This window comes from Ambystoma mexicanum, chromosome 4p (assembly GCF_040938575.1).
Source record: "Ambystoma mexicanum isolate Mex_15411 chromosome 4p, UKY_AmexF1_1, whole genome shotgun sequence".
Lineage (NCBI taxonomy): Eukaryota > Metazoa > Chordata > Amphibia > Caudata > Ambystomatidae > Ambystoma > Ambystoma mexicanum.
In genome coordinates, this window is record NC_090927.1 from 1,288,085,060 (window position 1) to 1,288,101,798 (window position 16,739).

The 16,739-nt window shown below is 43.2% G+C and overlaps 1 protein-coding gene across 1 annotated transcript in view; it reads left to right on the plus strand.

The window, feature by feature from the left end:
* The window catches only part of LYST (lysosomal trafficking regulator), a 3,942,656-nt gene that overhangs the window by 906,705 nt on the left and 3,019,212 nt on the right, over positions 1-16,739 (plus strand). The window contains exon 15 of the mRNA XM_069606985.1: positions 13,686-13,840. Coding sequence (XP_069463086.1) covers positions 13,686-13,840 — 155 coding nt within the window. The remainder of the gene's footprint in view (positions 1-13,685; positions 13,841-16,739) is intronic.

A 16,739-nucleotide genomic window follows, 5' to 3' on the forward strand; every position in this document is an offset into this window, starting at 1 on the left:
TTGCATTTGTTCCCCCACACCACTCAATTTTATCATCCGTATTGAACGTCGTAAATTTCTTTTTTCAAATATACCAGTTTCATATTGTAACTGTGTTTACACCTCTTAACCCCTTTCTTCATTACATTTTCCCATGACGAAGCATACATCATTAATCAAAGCATTTAGTCTTTTCATAATTCTGAACACAAAATGTGGCCAACTTCCAGTCATATAATGTAGTATTGAACAAATCTGTCATGTTATTAAAACGCCCAATGTCCTCTGATCTCCATGAAATCCTATTACCCCCAGGTTTAATGCAGAGATCTGTTACTTCACCATTCACCACCCGACCTATTGCTTTTTCAAACTTGGCGACTAGAATTGAGTAATTCACAGCATTGATTCTTAAACTTTAACTCAACACAGTCACAAAACAGCATAAAGTCAGTAAAGATATAATCCAGTGTGGATCCACTGTCACCCTGAAACCAAGTAAAGCCCCCATGCAGTCACCCTGCATGTTATCATTCAACATATATAATCTCAAGGCAGCTAAATCTCGAACAGGTTTTGCCTGATTTTGTCTTTTCATTTACACCAGTTTTGATATCCACTACCATCCATACATCGTCTCCCGTTTCCAGATTAACACAAGTGGAGTTAAGGTTATTTCTATGCAGATGCTGCCATGCAATTCACACGTACCAATTTTCCAAATGTATTGAAAGAAGCAAAGTGGAGTTGGATTACACTAGTTACTACAGTGGATAACGGCGGTTGCCAGTCATTTGGTCGAAATCAATTGGTCGACTGGACAACTGGTCGAATCAATTTGGTCGAAAACCAAATGGTCGAATTTTTTTTTTTTTTTTTTACCCTTTTTTTTTTTTTTTTGGGGGGGTCCCCCCCCAACCCCCTTTTTTTTCTTTCTTTTTTTTTTTTTAAACACGAAAACCCACAAAACACATATATAAATAAAAAAAAAAAAATTCGACCATTTGGTTTTCGACCAAATGACGTCGACCAAATTGCAGTCGACCAGTTTGTAGTCGACCAAATGACTGGACACCGATAACCGGCTACATATTTAACCTTTTAAAACAAATGTGAACCCTTCTCCCTCAATTTCCTGGAACATAAGCTTGACACACACCAAGCACATCTAATCCCTAACCTTTATTGAACATCGCCCAAAAGTAGTTCAAGTTTAAAGTTATTTTCTCTTACTTGTTTCTATGTTAATTTTCCTTTCATATGAATCACTAGCTGCCAAAAATATCCTCGGCCTCTCCTCATTACCTGCCCTCACCGCCTTCTATGTGCGTTGTTTTAACTTGCTGCAAAAGATGTTGAAAGAAAATATAACTTGGAAAAAACAAACTGTTAAAAACCATAAATTAGCTTTCTTTTTTTTATAATGAAGCAACTACAAACATTAGGCTGTAGAAAGAGGTTGGGTGTTTGCAGTTTGCAGAACAAAATGGGGTGGGATATGTCCACCCTCTTTTTAATATTTAATGACTCATGGTTTACATATAGGGGAAGATAGTAAGCATGATATGGGAGGGAGGATATGAAATCAGGATATCAGAAAGGCAGCCCAAAAACAAGCACTTTAAGTAAAACAAACAAACAAAATAATTATAAAAAATAGTGTTTAAGGCTTGACCCCAAGAATTAAACTTTCAAACTTTAATTTTCAAACATTGGTTTTCCTAAAGTTTTCAAACTAGAGACCTATAATCGTTTACCTTACTTCATTCGTCCCTACATCTAGTTTTCTGTCAGTCTTCCATTACTCCTCGGTCATGGCAAGAATGATGGAAACAGCCCTCTCTTCGCTGGCGATCATTTAGGATTCCTGTTTTACCTATTTCTTTGTCCAAGACCAAACAGTTGCTTTGCCCCTGTAGAGAACCTTTAATTGGTCAGAGAGTATTAACGGATGGAGGTAACTTGCTTGCTGGTCATTATCTTGTGGTGCCACATTACCCTGCTACAGCTTCCTCTGCCCCCTACTTACATATTGGGGCATTGTGTGGATCCCCTCCTTTATTGTTCAGGGGGCACAAAAATCTTCACTGAAGAAACATCCATCATAAAGTAACCCTGTACAATATTAACATGTTGCGCACTTTTTACATGTCATCTTAAAAAGATTCTGCATGACTTGTGTGTAATCCGAGAGCACAGCCCAAACTAAAATAAACTAGTGACTTACCAAGGTAACTAAGGGACACGTGCTTCCAACTAAATAAAAACTTATTTATACAGTGATTTTATCCAAAGTGCTTTAAATAGAACACATTTTCATACATTTTCCAACCTAAATTGGTACTCCCTTTATTGACCTTAGAAGGATGAAAGGCTGAGTCGAATTTGCCATGATTTGAACTTGCGACCTGCAGATCTAACACAGATCACAGCAGTGAGTGCTCAACCCTTTGAGTTATCTTAGTGGCTAAGAGGAAAGCCGGCTGGGAGAGCTCCTTTAGCAAGTAAGTGAAGTTAGTCGAGCTGTTAGGGAGAATTCTCGTAAATGTGCTAGTTCCTCACTACCTTATTGACCCCCAGCCCTTTTGTTGGATTCTATGACTTTTTCATTTTTAACCTGGAGAGAGTGAGACCTTTTTCCGGTTGCCAGTCATTTCGTCGAAAAAAAATGGTCGAAAAACAAACTGATCGAATGAAACTGATCGAAAACCAAATGGTCGACAACAGATATAAATAATGTAAATAGGTCAATAGGTCGAAAACAAATTATCGAAAATGAAATGGTCGACAAACGAGTGACTAATATGAGAAGCATATGCGCGAGCTACAGATGGCATGAACATAGAAAAGGTTCACAGGAAAAAAAATAGACACACGAGTAAAGAACCTCATGTTACACCGGTGACCACAGATGACGGTTAAAAACAAACTGTCAGTACTTCATGAAGGTGACAGAGAGCACAGCTGATAAAAACGTTCGCTGGTACAACGTATACGTACATAAAACAGCGGTGAGTTACACACGTTAAATAAACAAATTGCATAGTGGTTCACACAATTTCATATTACTAATGGGGGGGTTCCCCCCCCCAACCCCCTGTTTTTTTAATACATTTTTTTATAGAAATACGAACCTTCCGACCAATTGAATAAGTAATCACACATTTTTTTCGGCACATATATATATTCGATTTTGCATTTTTGACGTGGCAAAGTTATAATTACAAACTCATGTACCGAAAAACAAGTGAATTATTTAAAATCATTTTAATATTTTGCTATTTCAGATACTACTTGCGAGAGAAAAATGGAATTCGTAAAATCACAAAGAGGCGCCGATCAGTTAACACATGAAGGCTACATATACAATAAAGAAAGCACAAAGCAGGAAAGAAACTACTGGAAATGTAAAGAGTACAGAAAAAATAACTGCAAAGGAAGGGCGATTACGGTTGGCGAAAACATACATTTAACGTGCGAACATAACCACATGCCGGACAATACGGAGGTTTTCATAAAGAAAACACTGAACATATTGAAAGAAAATGTTGAGAAAAATACAAATGAAGCATCGACTTCTCAGGTTAACAAGGCGTATGAAAGTTTGCCACTACATATAACGGCACAGATGCCAAACACGACAACTATAAAACGCACTATAAATCGCCAAAAACAACAGAAGGAAAACTTACCCATGGCACCAGTAAGTTATGAAAATATGGTTATACCAGAGGTATTACAGATAACTGAAAGGGGAGAGCATTTTTTATGGAAAACTTTGGAATTTAAAAAGGAAAAAATGTTAGTTTTTACTACTTTTCAAAACTTAACACATTTAGGCAATTCGAAGACTTGGCATGGGGACGCTACATTCAAAACCTGCCCAACTCCATTTCAACAATTTTATAGCGTCCACGGCACAGTAAATGAAACCGTAACACCTCTAATCTACGTTTTAATGCCAGGAAAAACCGAAGAAATGTACAGCTGTTTATATAAATTAATACACGAATCAATGCCTGAAAAATACCCGGAAACTATGATCATGGACTATGAACAGGGACAAATGAACGCTTTTGCTAAAGTATATAATGAGACACATATTCAAGGGTGCTTTTTTCATTTTAGTCAATCAGTGTGGAAAAGAATTCAAAAATTAGGGTTAAGAACATTGTACATAAGTGATACCGAATTTCAGCACCAAATCAAACGATTATACGCATTAGCATTTGTAAGAGAGGACATGGTTTCTACGTATTATGACACTTTGATTGCTTCTAGTTACTATACTAATCATGACGAACAGTTAAGCACATTACTAGACTACATGGAAAACACATGGATTGGGCAACTTACACGACATGGAACAAGGCGCAAAGGGAAATATGAAATTAAAAATTGGAATTGCTACACATCGGTCATTAAGAAAACCCCAAGAACGAACAACGTACAGGAGGGATGGCACAGCAGGATAAATAAAGAATTTAATTCACACAACCCAACATTATGGCACTTCCTTAAAAGTCTGAAAAAAGAACAAAATTTACAAGAAATAAAGGTGTCCCAGACACTGTCACTCGAAAACCGACAAATGGCAAAAAGAAAATACAGAGACCATGAAGAGAGGATATCGAGCATAGTTCAAAATTTTGATAAAACTGAGCCAATACAATATCTTGAAACAGTAGCATATAATCTAAAATGTTAAAGAAAAATTGAATGAACTCACCAAACAGAGAACTCCGGTTCAATGCAAGAAAGCATACATCCAGAAAGCAAAAAATCCATATAAAATCCACCGAATCCGCTGATGCATCACTCCATCGAAAAAAAATCCATGAAAAAAGTACAAAAAGACGGCAAAAATCCAATGTAAAATCCACCAAGTCCTTTTGAACATCCATCCAGGAAACGAAACGAAAGGATGCATCCAGAAAGTGAAAATCGCATTTAAAATCCAAATAAACACTGTGATCCGGAACTTGCAAAAAAAAAACATCAGTTGGTGAAAAAAGCAGATCCATTAAAAAACCCATCAAAAAGACGATCCGACGCAATAAAATCCAACCAGGAGAAAAAAAAACCATTGAAATCCATCCAGTAAAAAAAAATAATAATCCATAAGCAGGTCCGGAGCGCGGGCAGCATGCATCCAACAGGAACGAAGGAACTTCTAAAATGGCGTCTACGTCGCGTACGTACGACGTCATGCGTTACAAAGTTTAGGAAAGTTGAATTTACAATAGCAGTAAATAATAGTGAAATAGCCCCATCTAGCGGTAAAAGTTGGAAACACAGTTATACCTAGTTCATTTTAAATTACATTGCAAATATTTATTTATTTATCAAATATCACTAAAGAATTGTATTAAGAAATAAAAATAAATAAAAAATTTACAAATACACATTGTATTGGAGTACAATATTTTAATTACAATGTACAATGTTTAACGCAATTAGACAAGCACAATACATATATATAATTACATATTTAGTTTACTGCATTTCGACCAAAAAAAATACTAACGACCAAAATGCATTTCGAGATAATTGTAATTCGACCATATTTTTTCGACCAAATTAATTTCGACCAGTTTTTATTCGACCATTTGTCTGGACACCCCTTTTTCCCACTTGTTAAGACGAATTTCTGAACTCTGTCCTGGAGGGGCAGAGGTTCAGAAGGCCAGCCTAGCTTCTTGGAACAGGGTAACCTCTGGACAAGCCAGACCGATCAGGGTAGCGATCGCGGCGGTCAAGACTAGGTCTCAAGAGGGGTGAGGGTGACTGAAAGCCCGCAATGAGCACACAAAGCAAGGACACTTACAAATTACTCCAAGCAGGTGTTATATTAAAAATATATACACATTTATTACAAGGCCTTTGTAACATTGACCGTAGCGAGAAATCACAATAAAACTCAAGTAGACCAACACATACCAAACCAATACAATATATATACAAATACAAACGAGTCTAACGAGTTACACGCACGAAATGTGTAGACCACCTAGATGGGGAGGAAAACGGGCAGTGCGAATAATAATTAGACCCAGTCCGCCTTCAGAGGCACCTAACTAAAAGGAAGTCCAAGCCCTACGAAGAGTGGAGCCTTGTGCTCAAAAGTACCTGCACACGCTGGTGCCAATGGGCAAAAATGGGAGTCTCTTCGAGGGAATCGGGCAGTTTAGTTCGGTGAACAAGTGAAGATGAACAGAGCTCCGCGACTCAAGTGCAGCCTCCCTTGTGGGCAGAAGCAGAGCGCGAGTATGGAAAGGCGTGCTGTTAGACAAAGCGGGGAAAAGCTATGGGCTCCTGCAGGAGGGCGACCAGTTACTAGCGATGCTACTCACCGGTCCCCGATGCAAGCAGACCCAGGCTTCTCCGTGTCAGTTTCAGTGCTGGCTGGTTCAGATGGGAGCAGGGGACGTCTCGTCGTCGTGTAGATTCCGCAGCAGCAGAAGTTGAGTTGAGGACGTCCCAAACGCATTGAACCCGCACAGTTTGTTACCACAGCAGGGCAACGGAGCGGCCGTGTGTTTTTCAGCCAAATGTATACTACTCACTTCAGACCTGGGAATGCCAAGTGTACGAATCGTGTGAGAGTGACAAGGACTCGTAATACAACACAACCTGACGGCGGTTACAGAGCAAGACTCCTGGGTAGGCTGGTCAGTCGGCTGGATGGCCCAGAGACACTTCCGAAGGCTTACGTGCAGGAGATGGTGAAGATGCCGAGAATAGTTGTTCCCACTATTCCAAGGGGTCGAAGTACCAGTACAGGCCTTCTCGTTCGATCAGAGGTAGAAAGGGTTTCACAAAGCGACAGCAGTGCAGAGGAGCAGTCCTTCAGCGGGTCACCAGCGATTCCTCGGTTCAGCCTCATGGTTGCAGGATACTTGGCTCCTGTATTCCTTTGTTCGTGAGAACTCAGGAGAGCGACATGGTAGTGGCGTTTCCAGCCCCCTCTTATCCACGATTCCCTTCGCACCAAAACAGAGGGGACCCAATGGGAGATCCGCTCATAAAACACTCACACCATCTGTGGACCTTATCACGGACCACGAGTGTCCAGGCATTCACACCACCCTAGACTCTCTGGCAGCCAGGATGTGTATTGGGACCAGACATCCCAGCCCCCATCCTGAAGGCACACACCTGGCCTGTAGAAGCCCGCGAAAGCATCTGTGTTTCGCGGGAAAGTACATGCCCAAATAAGGAAGGCCCCGGGTCGGCTCGACCTGGGGGAGGTGAAGGGGGCAAGACGGTCAGCGGACAGGACAAAGAGCCTCGTGGTCTGGCCATTTTGGGAGCCAGGCCACCATTTTGGGCTAAATGCCAAAAGGAGCTCAAAAACACAAACGATCGCTGCCACCAATCCCGTCCGTGATTCACTTGCACCGTTAATTTACAATCCAAAGAGAGTATTTAGGGCCTGTAAAAGACTAGAGACCCAAGAGAGCAGTAACTTAGCTTACAGTGCCCTCTTGTGCCATGTTGCGCGAAAGCTGCATCATGATAAAGAAACTACGGAAAACGTTTCCCGGTACTGACTGTCTTAAGGGCATGTCAGTTTCCCCGTAAGAATGGAGCGAAAGCCCAGAGAAGTGCGGCAGAAGGCTGCACTTCTCTGGCAAAGTCTAGATCATGGTGAAAACAACAGCAAAAAGTTTAGGGGTTGCCACATGGAAGGAAAATTACCCACAATTAAGAAATCTTTCCTAACACCACTCTAATGTATTTTTCTGTGATTTGGACTCTCTCTCTTGTGATTATGGAGTGTGACAAACTCCATAGGCATCATCTTTACATTGTGTCACACAGCACCTTCAGTGCAGTCGCACAGGGATTTCCCAAAGGTTTAAATACCTTCTCTTGGATAAACTACTGTTTCCAAGAGCAGTGATGTGAAATTAACTTTAATTACATATTGTAACTTTCTAGACCCACACACACTATCTTACCATAGGGTGCTGGAGGGGTTACTTTTGTCTAGTTTCTCATGTAACAATTTTATGTTACCCTTTGTATAATTAATGGCTGATGGCAGTGGTTTACCTTTTACTACCATTCTGTGTTTTTACCGCGGGCTGCAATTGCAGCCTTGGTAAAGCACCCATCGGTGCCCATTTTGACAAAATGGCCCTAATCTTCTTTTTTCGCCATTTCTTGTTGGAAAGGTCCTCCTTGAGATTTACTCTGCGCGTCAAACCAGATTTGGTCCCTTTGTTCGTTTCGTCTTTGGCGGGATTCACAAGTGAAGCCCGCCTCTGGCTCCAGTATGTCTGGCAGGGGTAGGAAGTCGGGGAGGTACCCGAAACCCCCTGTGCTTAATCCCCTTGGTTACAGGAATGCACCCAAAGGTGATTGGTCGGCTGGCTGTCCGCCAAGGACAGCCACCCTGCTGTGTGATTGACAGCTAGCCTGGAATAAATGGGAGAAATCTGCATAAAGGCGAGGCTTTTTGGCTTGGAAGGCAGAGTCGACCACTGGACGAAGGAATCCAAAGAAGAACTTGGAAGAGATGCCTGCTGCAACTCCTGGACCGTTGGTTTGCCCGGTGAAGCCCTGCTGTTGTGCTGAAGCTCCGAATTTGTTTAGACTAGAGAAGCCCTGCAAAGACGACTTCTCCCCTTGAGTTGGTGGGACCAATCAACTCCAAAGTCAACTGGTCTGGACATCCTCTCAGAGCTGGCTGTACTTCCTCTCTACTGCAGGAACCGAAGTGCCAGGGAGAGGAACACCAGATTGGAGTGCATCACTTTTAAAACGGACCTGAGCTGCTGGAAGATCCCCTGGATTCCCAGTAAGCAGGACTGACCAAGCCTGAGCCACCTTAATAGAGTGCTGGACCCCAGATGTGAGGAAAGTCCAGAGTTGTATCCGTGAGACCGCAGTAGTGTTATTTGCTGAGACGCGAGGAGCTGAAACCGCAAAGTGTCGCTGAATAGAAGTTTGTCCTTTTCTGTCACCGAACGTCCCGTTGTGTTGCAGGAGTCCCCAGAAGTCCTCCCTCTTGTCCCCACGACTGTGGCACAGGAACAAAAGCATCTGCAGAGCCACACAGGAACAGAAGCCAGCTGGAACAATGTATTCTAACCAAAGGTACTGTACAGTCTAAGAGAACTTACCTCTTGTTGTTGTAGCCTTACATTATCTCAGTTGAGACGTGTCTTGGTTACTTCTGTAGAGTTGCTAGCATCTTCTACAACTCACAAGCCTCCCAGCTTGTGGCTCTACATTGATTCTACTTTTTCTACAAAGACTTCTAAAACATTGTGCGAGACTTTTATTCACCTACAAGAAGTGCTTCAGCCCACCTAGACTTTTGCTCAATTGACTTTGGCTGGCCTGGCTCCCTGACTAACTCTTCTTTCCTCTGACATTGTGTTTTACCTTTCCTTCCAGGAAGGGATTAACTTACTTTGCATTGGTGGGTTCAAAAGTACTTACCTGCTTCAGAATAATTGTATGATCTCTTGTTTTATTCTGTAACACTTTTCTTTGACATACTAAGAGTGTGTATTTTGTAGTGTATTTGTGTGTTACTGATATATGGCCCCTTCTGAAGAAGGCTTATTCAAACTGACTATTTAAATAAAATAATTGTTTAATCAAGAAACCTTGAGTATAAGTGTTTATTTGGATACTTGTAACTGTGAATCTCTGTGCAACTCCCCTACTGCTCACATTGACCCCTCTTGAGATAAGCCTGGCTGCTCAGCCACACTACCAACCTGTGTAGTACAGACTTGTACAAAAGGTTGGGTCCCTATTGCCAGCAGGACAGGGTTGCTGTAGTGCACCCAAACGGTACTGCTCCAAATCTTGCCTAACACGATCTCTGAAGAGATCCACAGTCAGGCGTGCTTTGATATGGGCAGCAGGTCCCAATACAGCCTGGCGTGGACAGATAAATAGGGGAGTTGAGAGGAGGCACAGGGAGGGCATTGGACAGTGAAGTTGAGCGCGCAGGAGAAGCATAGGCAACAAGATGGTGAGTAAGCATTCAATCAGAAAGGTATTGCGAAGCCAGACCATTGATGGCTCAGTAGGCTTGGAAAAGGAACTTGAAAAGGAAGCAGTTATGTGTGGAGAGCAAATCAGAATGATGTTGATAGTTAAAGTCTGAGGATCTCGGTAGATTGCAGAGAGATGGGTTGCGAAGTTAAGGACTTTGTCTAGAGGGAGGAAGGTATAGAAAGGAGGGCCAATGAGTAGGCTTGGGCACTAGTAGTTTGCTGAGCACAGGGTTGGAGATTAAAGTTTTGTAGTAGTGATTAAGAAATGGACGCTTTTTCTGAAAGTTGAATATGTTAATTAGGGAGCAAAGATGATGAATTGTTGTAGTTGGAGGCGTCTATTAAAGAGTACCTCCAAGGTTGCAAGCCATGTGTGAGGGAACAAGAACTTCAGGCATGAGGGTTATTACTTTTTTGGAAGTCATTTCAGATGATAAAGTTATCTCAGTCCTTCCTGATTTTAGGTTCTAGCCAGCCACTGCCTTCTTTCACAACTTGTAGTACAACAACTTCTAAGACTTCCTCTCAGTCTGCATCCTTTTCTCCATTCTCTGTTGGATTGGCAAACATGTTTAGCTTTCATTGATTACTTTATGCTATTCATTTAATGTTTTTTCCAGACGTGTATGGTTTCACGCTTCAGTTGTCTCTGGTTCTCATTTCTCTCCACCTTTTATTGATTTAGGCTTTTCCATTCTATATATTTGTTTGCTGCAAGATGTGACAAAAAGAAAAGCCCCAGTGAAGAGGGCCAAGGAGGCAGTACTTTATCATGTTTTTTGTGTCGGGTGGTTACAGCACCAGCCCTTCTAGAGTCTGACTCAAGTCTCTACTCAACCACAACTGCAATTTAGTGCAACGGGCATGAGACAATGCTCAGCGGTTTACTGTGTCCCACCTTACCAGGGGTCACAGACTGGCCTCTTGCATGTGCCCTGCCATTCGCCATGTTGCTCTTCTTAGGTTTCCCTTAATGATGTTTTGACTTTTATTTACGCTGCTTCCTGTGGAGTTTGCCATATATTGTCTCTGTTGCACATGACTCCTCTTTCCCATTCCTTTGTCTACCACCTTGACCAGGGTCTGCAACTTGTTGTATATGCAACTCTCTACCCCTTATGCAGGTCGCACTACCTTTTGAATCCTTTCTGAACAGGAAGAGCACATTGATTAGTGCTTTGATTAGTGGAGACCATGGTCACCCTGCTTTTGCAAGCTGCTCGTTTTACCTCTGGGTTCCTCGTTTTTTGAGTCTTGGTTCTTTTTCCCATAGCCAGTATCGACTACGGGGTGGGGGTGGGGCAGTAGGGTAGAGTGGTCAATGGCAACTTTAGGAGGCTTGGGCATGCCCACCCCTGGCCTTTCGGCTTGTGTGTATTTGTGAGTCAATCATCGGCTACTCCACTACAGGACAAATGCCTATTTTAGGCACCTGCTTCAACATTTCTTTTTTATTTTAGTACGCAATGGGATTATTTGGGCCCATCTTCTGCTGCCCTACCTCTGGAAAGCGTATCCTGTCCTCGGCCTACATTACCAAAGCTGAAGGCGGCATTCCATCTTCTTTTGTATCCTTAACCTTCATAATTGAAACACCTCTGAACCACGTTGTGGTCCATGTTCAGATGCAGTGCCTAGAAACCTTTGCTCCCCCATGCTCATCTTTGGGCCTGAAGGGAATTATGTCAGGCTAACCTGCAACCAAGGGTAATGTCTCATGATTCCTAAGTTATCCTTCCTTTCTCTTCCTTTGGAGCTATGTGTGGTCTGCTGTAAATTCAGAAAAGCAAACTGATGATCACCCTCTTGACAGTATTGCAGAATTATCAACCAATTGTGGGGCTTCAATGGCTTGAGAAAGTGGTTACCAGCCAATTGCAGCGGTATGTAGAGAGCAAGTTACTACTTGATTCCTTTCAGTCTGGGTACAGACCACATTTTGGGACTGAGACTGGTCTGCTGCCAGTGCAGGATGATTTGTTAGAAGCCATGGACAGAGGAGAACTCTCACTACTGATAATGTTTGATCTCTCTGCTGCCTTTGACGCGGTCAACAACCCGATTCTGCTTATCTGCCTAAGAGAAAGGGTAATGTCTCAGAACATGCCATGACATGGTTCAGTGCATTCCTTTCAGGCCAATGCCAACAGGTTTAAAATGGGGTGTTTTCTCTCATTCCGTACATCTGGACTGTGGTCTACCACAGGAATCATCCCAGTCACCCCTGCTCTTTAATCTTTACCTGCGGCCATTGATGGGCATCCTGGGGAGTCATCTGATATTCATTATTATGCCGATGACACCCAGGTGTTTTTGAAAATAGGGAATGCTGATGAATCATTCTTCAGGGTCAAACAGTGTATTGACGAAGTTGGCCTTTGGATTTCGCAGAATCAGTGAGAACTTAACCCGGCTAAGACGGAGGTTGCCCTGTTTGGACCAAAACATCATCTTGCTGTAGGAAAGCATCCTCAAAACCCATGTTTGTTGGGTCTGAATTAAAATGTGCCTCTAAAATTTGAAATCGTTGGTGTATCTGGCAGGATATCCTTGGCAGTGAAAGCCAGGTTAGTGCCAAGGTTCAGGCAGTGTTCCACTCTCTGCGCATGTTATGACAAGTTATGCTGTTTATTCCAGACGATCATGCTGTTGCACTGGGTTCCTTAGTCAATTCACATCTGGACTATTGCAACAGCCTTCTCTCTGGAATTCAGACTAAGCAGCGTCAGATTTCAAAGGGCACAAAACACTGCTGTAAGATTAATTTGTCAATTGCGCAAGTCCGCCCATGTGTCGGCCACTTGCTGGACCCTGCACTGCTTGGCAGTGGAAAATAGCATTAACATTTGAAGTTGCCTGTCTAAATTTTAGGAGCTTGAAGGGGGGGATAAAAATAGTTGGTATCAACCGACTAGGACGCTACCTTCTGGGGACCAACTGTTGGAAATTCCTCTGTCTTGCTTTGTCACAAGGGGAGACAGAAGGTTTGCCGTCTATGGCCCTAAATTGTGGAACAGTATCCCTTGAGAAATTAGAGCCGTGGAATCTATCCATCAGTTTCGAAGAGCCCTTAAAACCTGTCTTTTTAAATAGAGGGCCTAAAGAGGCTGCTCCTTTCCATGGCCTCCAGTATGTCTCCTTTTGAAAAAAAATGCCTCCTCGTGCTGTTGCTGGTTTGCTTTGCTCTTTACACATCTGCGCCTCTATATGATTAAGTGTGTCCTTGTGCGTGATTATATATGCCTCAAATTTAGAATTGTACGATGGAGGCAGCCTAAAGGCAAAGAGAAGCCTTAACTGTGCAATCATTCTTATTAGATTTTCATGACCAATTGCAAGAATAGTTTGTGATCCAAATATTTGTTGGTGCAGAATTATTCAGTGATTAAGATTCTAGGATGCATGATTTCATTGAAGAACTGATCTTACAGATAAATAAAAATGTATACAAATTGACAAACTTAAAATATGTGAATGACATGTTTATTTAGTAGAATAAATCGTGTTCAGTAGTATGTAGAGCAATACATTTTTGTTAGGTTAGCTAAATGGCTTAAACACTGACTTCAGAGCATACGTGCAATTTGCGATTACATGTTAAGAATCCCACCAAGAGGTAATCCGGTAATAGACTTTGTAAAAATATGATTGTTTCAATATTATTTTTTTTGTTTTGTTATATAGGAAGCCAGATGTGGATTTATACTACACACTACCAAGACGAAGCTTGTCATCTGACTGTAATAAAACATTTTGTATGATTGGCCATTCCACGCCGAGCCAAGATGAACTCTCATTTCCTGGAAGATGGGACCTAGGAAATGTACTTCTCTTTAATGGTACTTTTTAGCATTATTATTAAGCTTCGCAAACACAAGTTTAGAATCATAATCTCCATAATAAGATTTTTTTATTTACAGCTATGCTCGGTTTGTTTCTTGTGGTTAATCATGATGGTGACAAAGGCCGCTTTAGAAGAATTAATTGCTGTATACAAACACTTGAATGTATACTCTCACGTTCATTTCTGTTGTAAGAGTTGCATTTTATTCTGTAGTTTATTTATTAGCATTCAAATGGATTTTCAATCATTTAAAGTAGATGTATGCTGCTAGCAAGAATGAAGAGGGTAAGGGGATTTAAAGGGATTAAATATGCTTATTTTAGTTTATTTTTAAATTCAATTTTATTCGTTTTTAAAGGCAACAGAGAGCTTATTCAAATCAACAACTTTGGGCACATGCCCGTAATAACCAAAAAAGGAAGCCATAGTTCGCTGATGTATTCACGGAGCCTCCCCCCGTCCCCCAAACCCATTGTCTCGGGACGCAGGATCCGCTTGTCCATGGTGAACCTCTTTAAGCAGCTCCAACCGGGCTCAAAACCGTCGGTAGCAGACCGTCTCCCCTAACTCAAAGACCATGTGTTCTGTAATGATGCAGGTTTCGGGCCGTGTCGAGGGCCAATGTGGTCCTCAGGGCGTGTCCTCCGTGTTAACGCCTTTGTGAACTGTAGCCAGTCAGTCTCTATCTGTGCACTTGAGCCCTTTATTGCTGCTGTGATTCTTTCCATAAAATAGATGTCCTTGGCCGCTGCCACCCATTCTCTGCTTGTGGGGAGGGCGGCCCTCTTCCATGTTCTAGCCCGAGCGGCTCTGGCTGCCAGAAGTAATGAGTGTGTCAGGTCCGGTCCCAGTGTTCATCCCTTTGCTGTAGCCCAAATATTAACAGGATTGGGTCTCATGAGTAATCGCCCTCTCCAGCCTCCTTGAGCCAGCTGAGCACTTCTGACCAGTAAGCTTTGACTTTTTTGCATGACCACCACATGTGCCAATAATTGGCTTTTTCCCCACACCCGTGCCAACACACAGGGACGACATCTGGGAACATCCTAGAGAGTGTGATCGGGTCGTACTGCCACCTGTGGAGGAGTTTGATGGCATGCATCTTATATTGGCAAGAGATCGATGTCTTAAATGCCCTTCTGCAAAGTCACCCCCAGAGGCTATCTATGATTCCACAGCCAAGATCCATCTCCCATTTCCTTCTGAGGCCTCTGGTTGTGCCCTCACGGGGGGTCATGAGCCCTCTGTAAAGGAGGGGAGATGAGTCCTTTAATTTCTACATGGGTGTCTAGGATTGTTTCCACAGGGGTGAGCTTTATTTGTATGCATGGCTTTAGTTTTGACTTCATTAGGACTGCCTTAAGCTGTAGGTATAGGAGCGGAGAGAGCCTGCCAATTCCCAATGTCTCCTCAAGCTCCTGGATACTTATAAAAGCGTCTTCCCTCACCAGTTGGCCGACTCTGCAGAGTCCAGCCTCGAACCAGGACTGGTAATGTTCATGGCCTGGGATTTCTTATCTCACTGACGGGGACCAAATGTGGCTCAGTGGCGAGAGCCACGTGGTCACCTTTTCTCTAATTCCCTTCCCTGCTAACGCTTTCCACATTGTTCCTAGTATTGGGTGGTCCCTGATTCTTTTTTGGAGCTTTTTCAATGGAACCCACAACCATTCCCCTACTGTGACTGGGCGCAGGTGAAAGTTTTCGAGGTAGACCCATTGTTTGCTGGGGTCCTCTCTATGGTGGGGGGCTAATGCCCTTAATTGGGCCGCTCTGTGATAGGTCTGCAGATCTGGGAGGGCGACCCCCCCTCTTTCTTTGGGGAGGGTAAGGGTCTCGTATCCTATTCTAGGTCTTTGGCTTTGCCATATGAATTTCGTTATGCGCTTTTTGGCTTCTCCGAGGTAGGTTTCTGGTGCCTCCAATGGGGGAGCATCTGAAAGACATATAGCACCCTGGGGAGAAGATTCATCTTTATTGCGTTTATCCTTCCCATCCACTATATTTGCCCCTTCCCCCAGCCCTCCATGTCCCTGAATAATTTATCAAACAGTGGGGGGTAGTTTGCCTGACTCAAATCCTCATTGGGTCTGACTGTAATGATCCCCAGGTATTGTATCCCCTCAATGCAGATTTGGAGGCCCAAGGGGGTCAGTTCAACCAGGTTTCTATCCGTATCTGGCACGAAGGGCAAGATCATTGACTTGCCCACGTTTACCCTGAAACCTGAGAAACGTCCAAAATGTTCAATAACCTGCAAGGCGGCTGGGACCGACCTAGAGGGCTCCCTCAGATGTAACAAAATGTCATCTGCATAAAGGTCGAGTTTAAAGGTACGGTTGCCCACGTCAATACCCTGTACCACCGGGGAACCTCTGAGGTATTCTGCGAGTATCTCCATGGTCATGGCGAATAGGAGCGGGGAGAGGGGACAGCCCTGCCGGGTCCCTCTTTGGAGGTTAAAGATGAGTGACAGGCACCCATTCACCGTGACTCTAGATGATGGGTCTATGTATAGGGCCTTAATAGCTTGCCGGATCCCCTCACCAAAACCCAATTTCTCGAGTACACTGTGTAGGAAACCTCCGGGCCACCCGGTGGAACGCCTTTTCAGCATCGATAGCCACCAGGACCGGGTTATCCCCCCTCGGTGCTGCCTCCCTCATGAGATGCAAAGTTTTGCGAAGCCCACCTGATCGGAGTGGATAAGCCCCGGCATATGGCCGTCGAACCTTGTTGCAATTTTCCTGGTGAATAGCTTTGCATCCAGATTCAGGAGGGGGATTGGTCTGTAGGACCGGCAGTCCGCCGGGTCCTTCCCCCTCCTTCGGGATCACCGTCATTAATGCTTTGCCAAAGGATAGGGGAGCCCTCCCCTTCGTCAGTATGTTAGA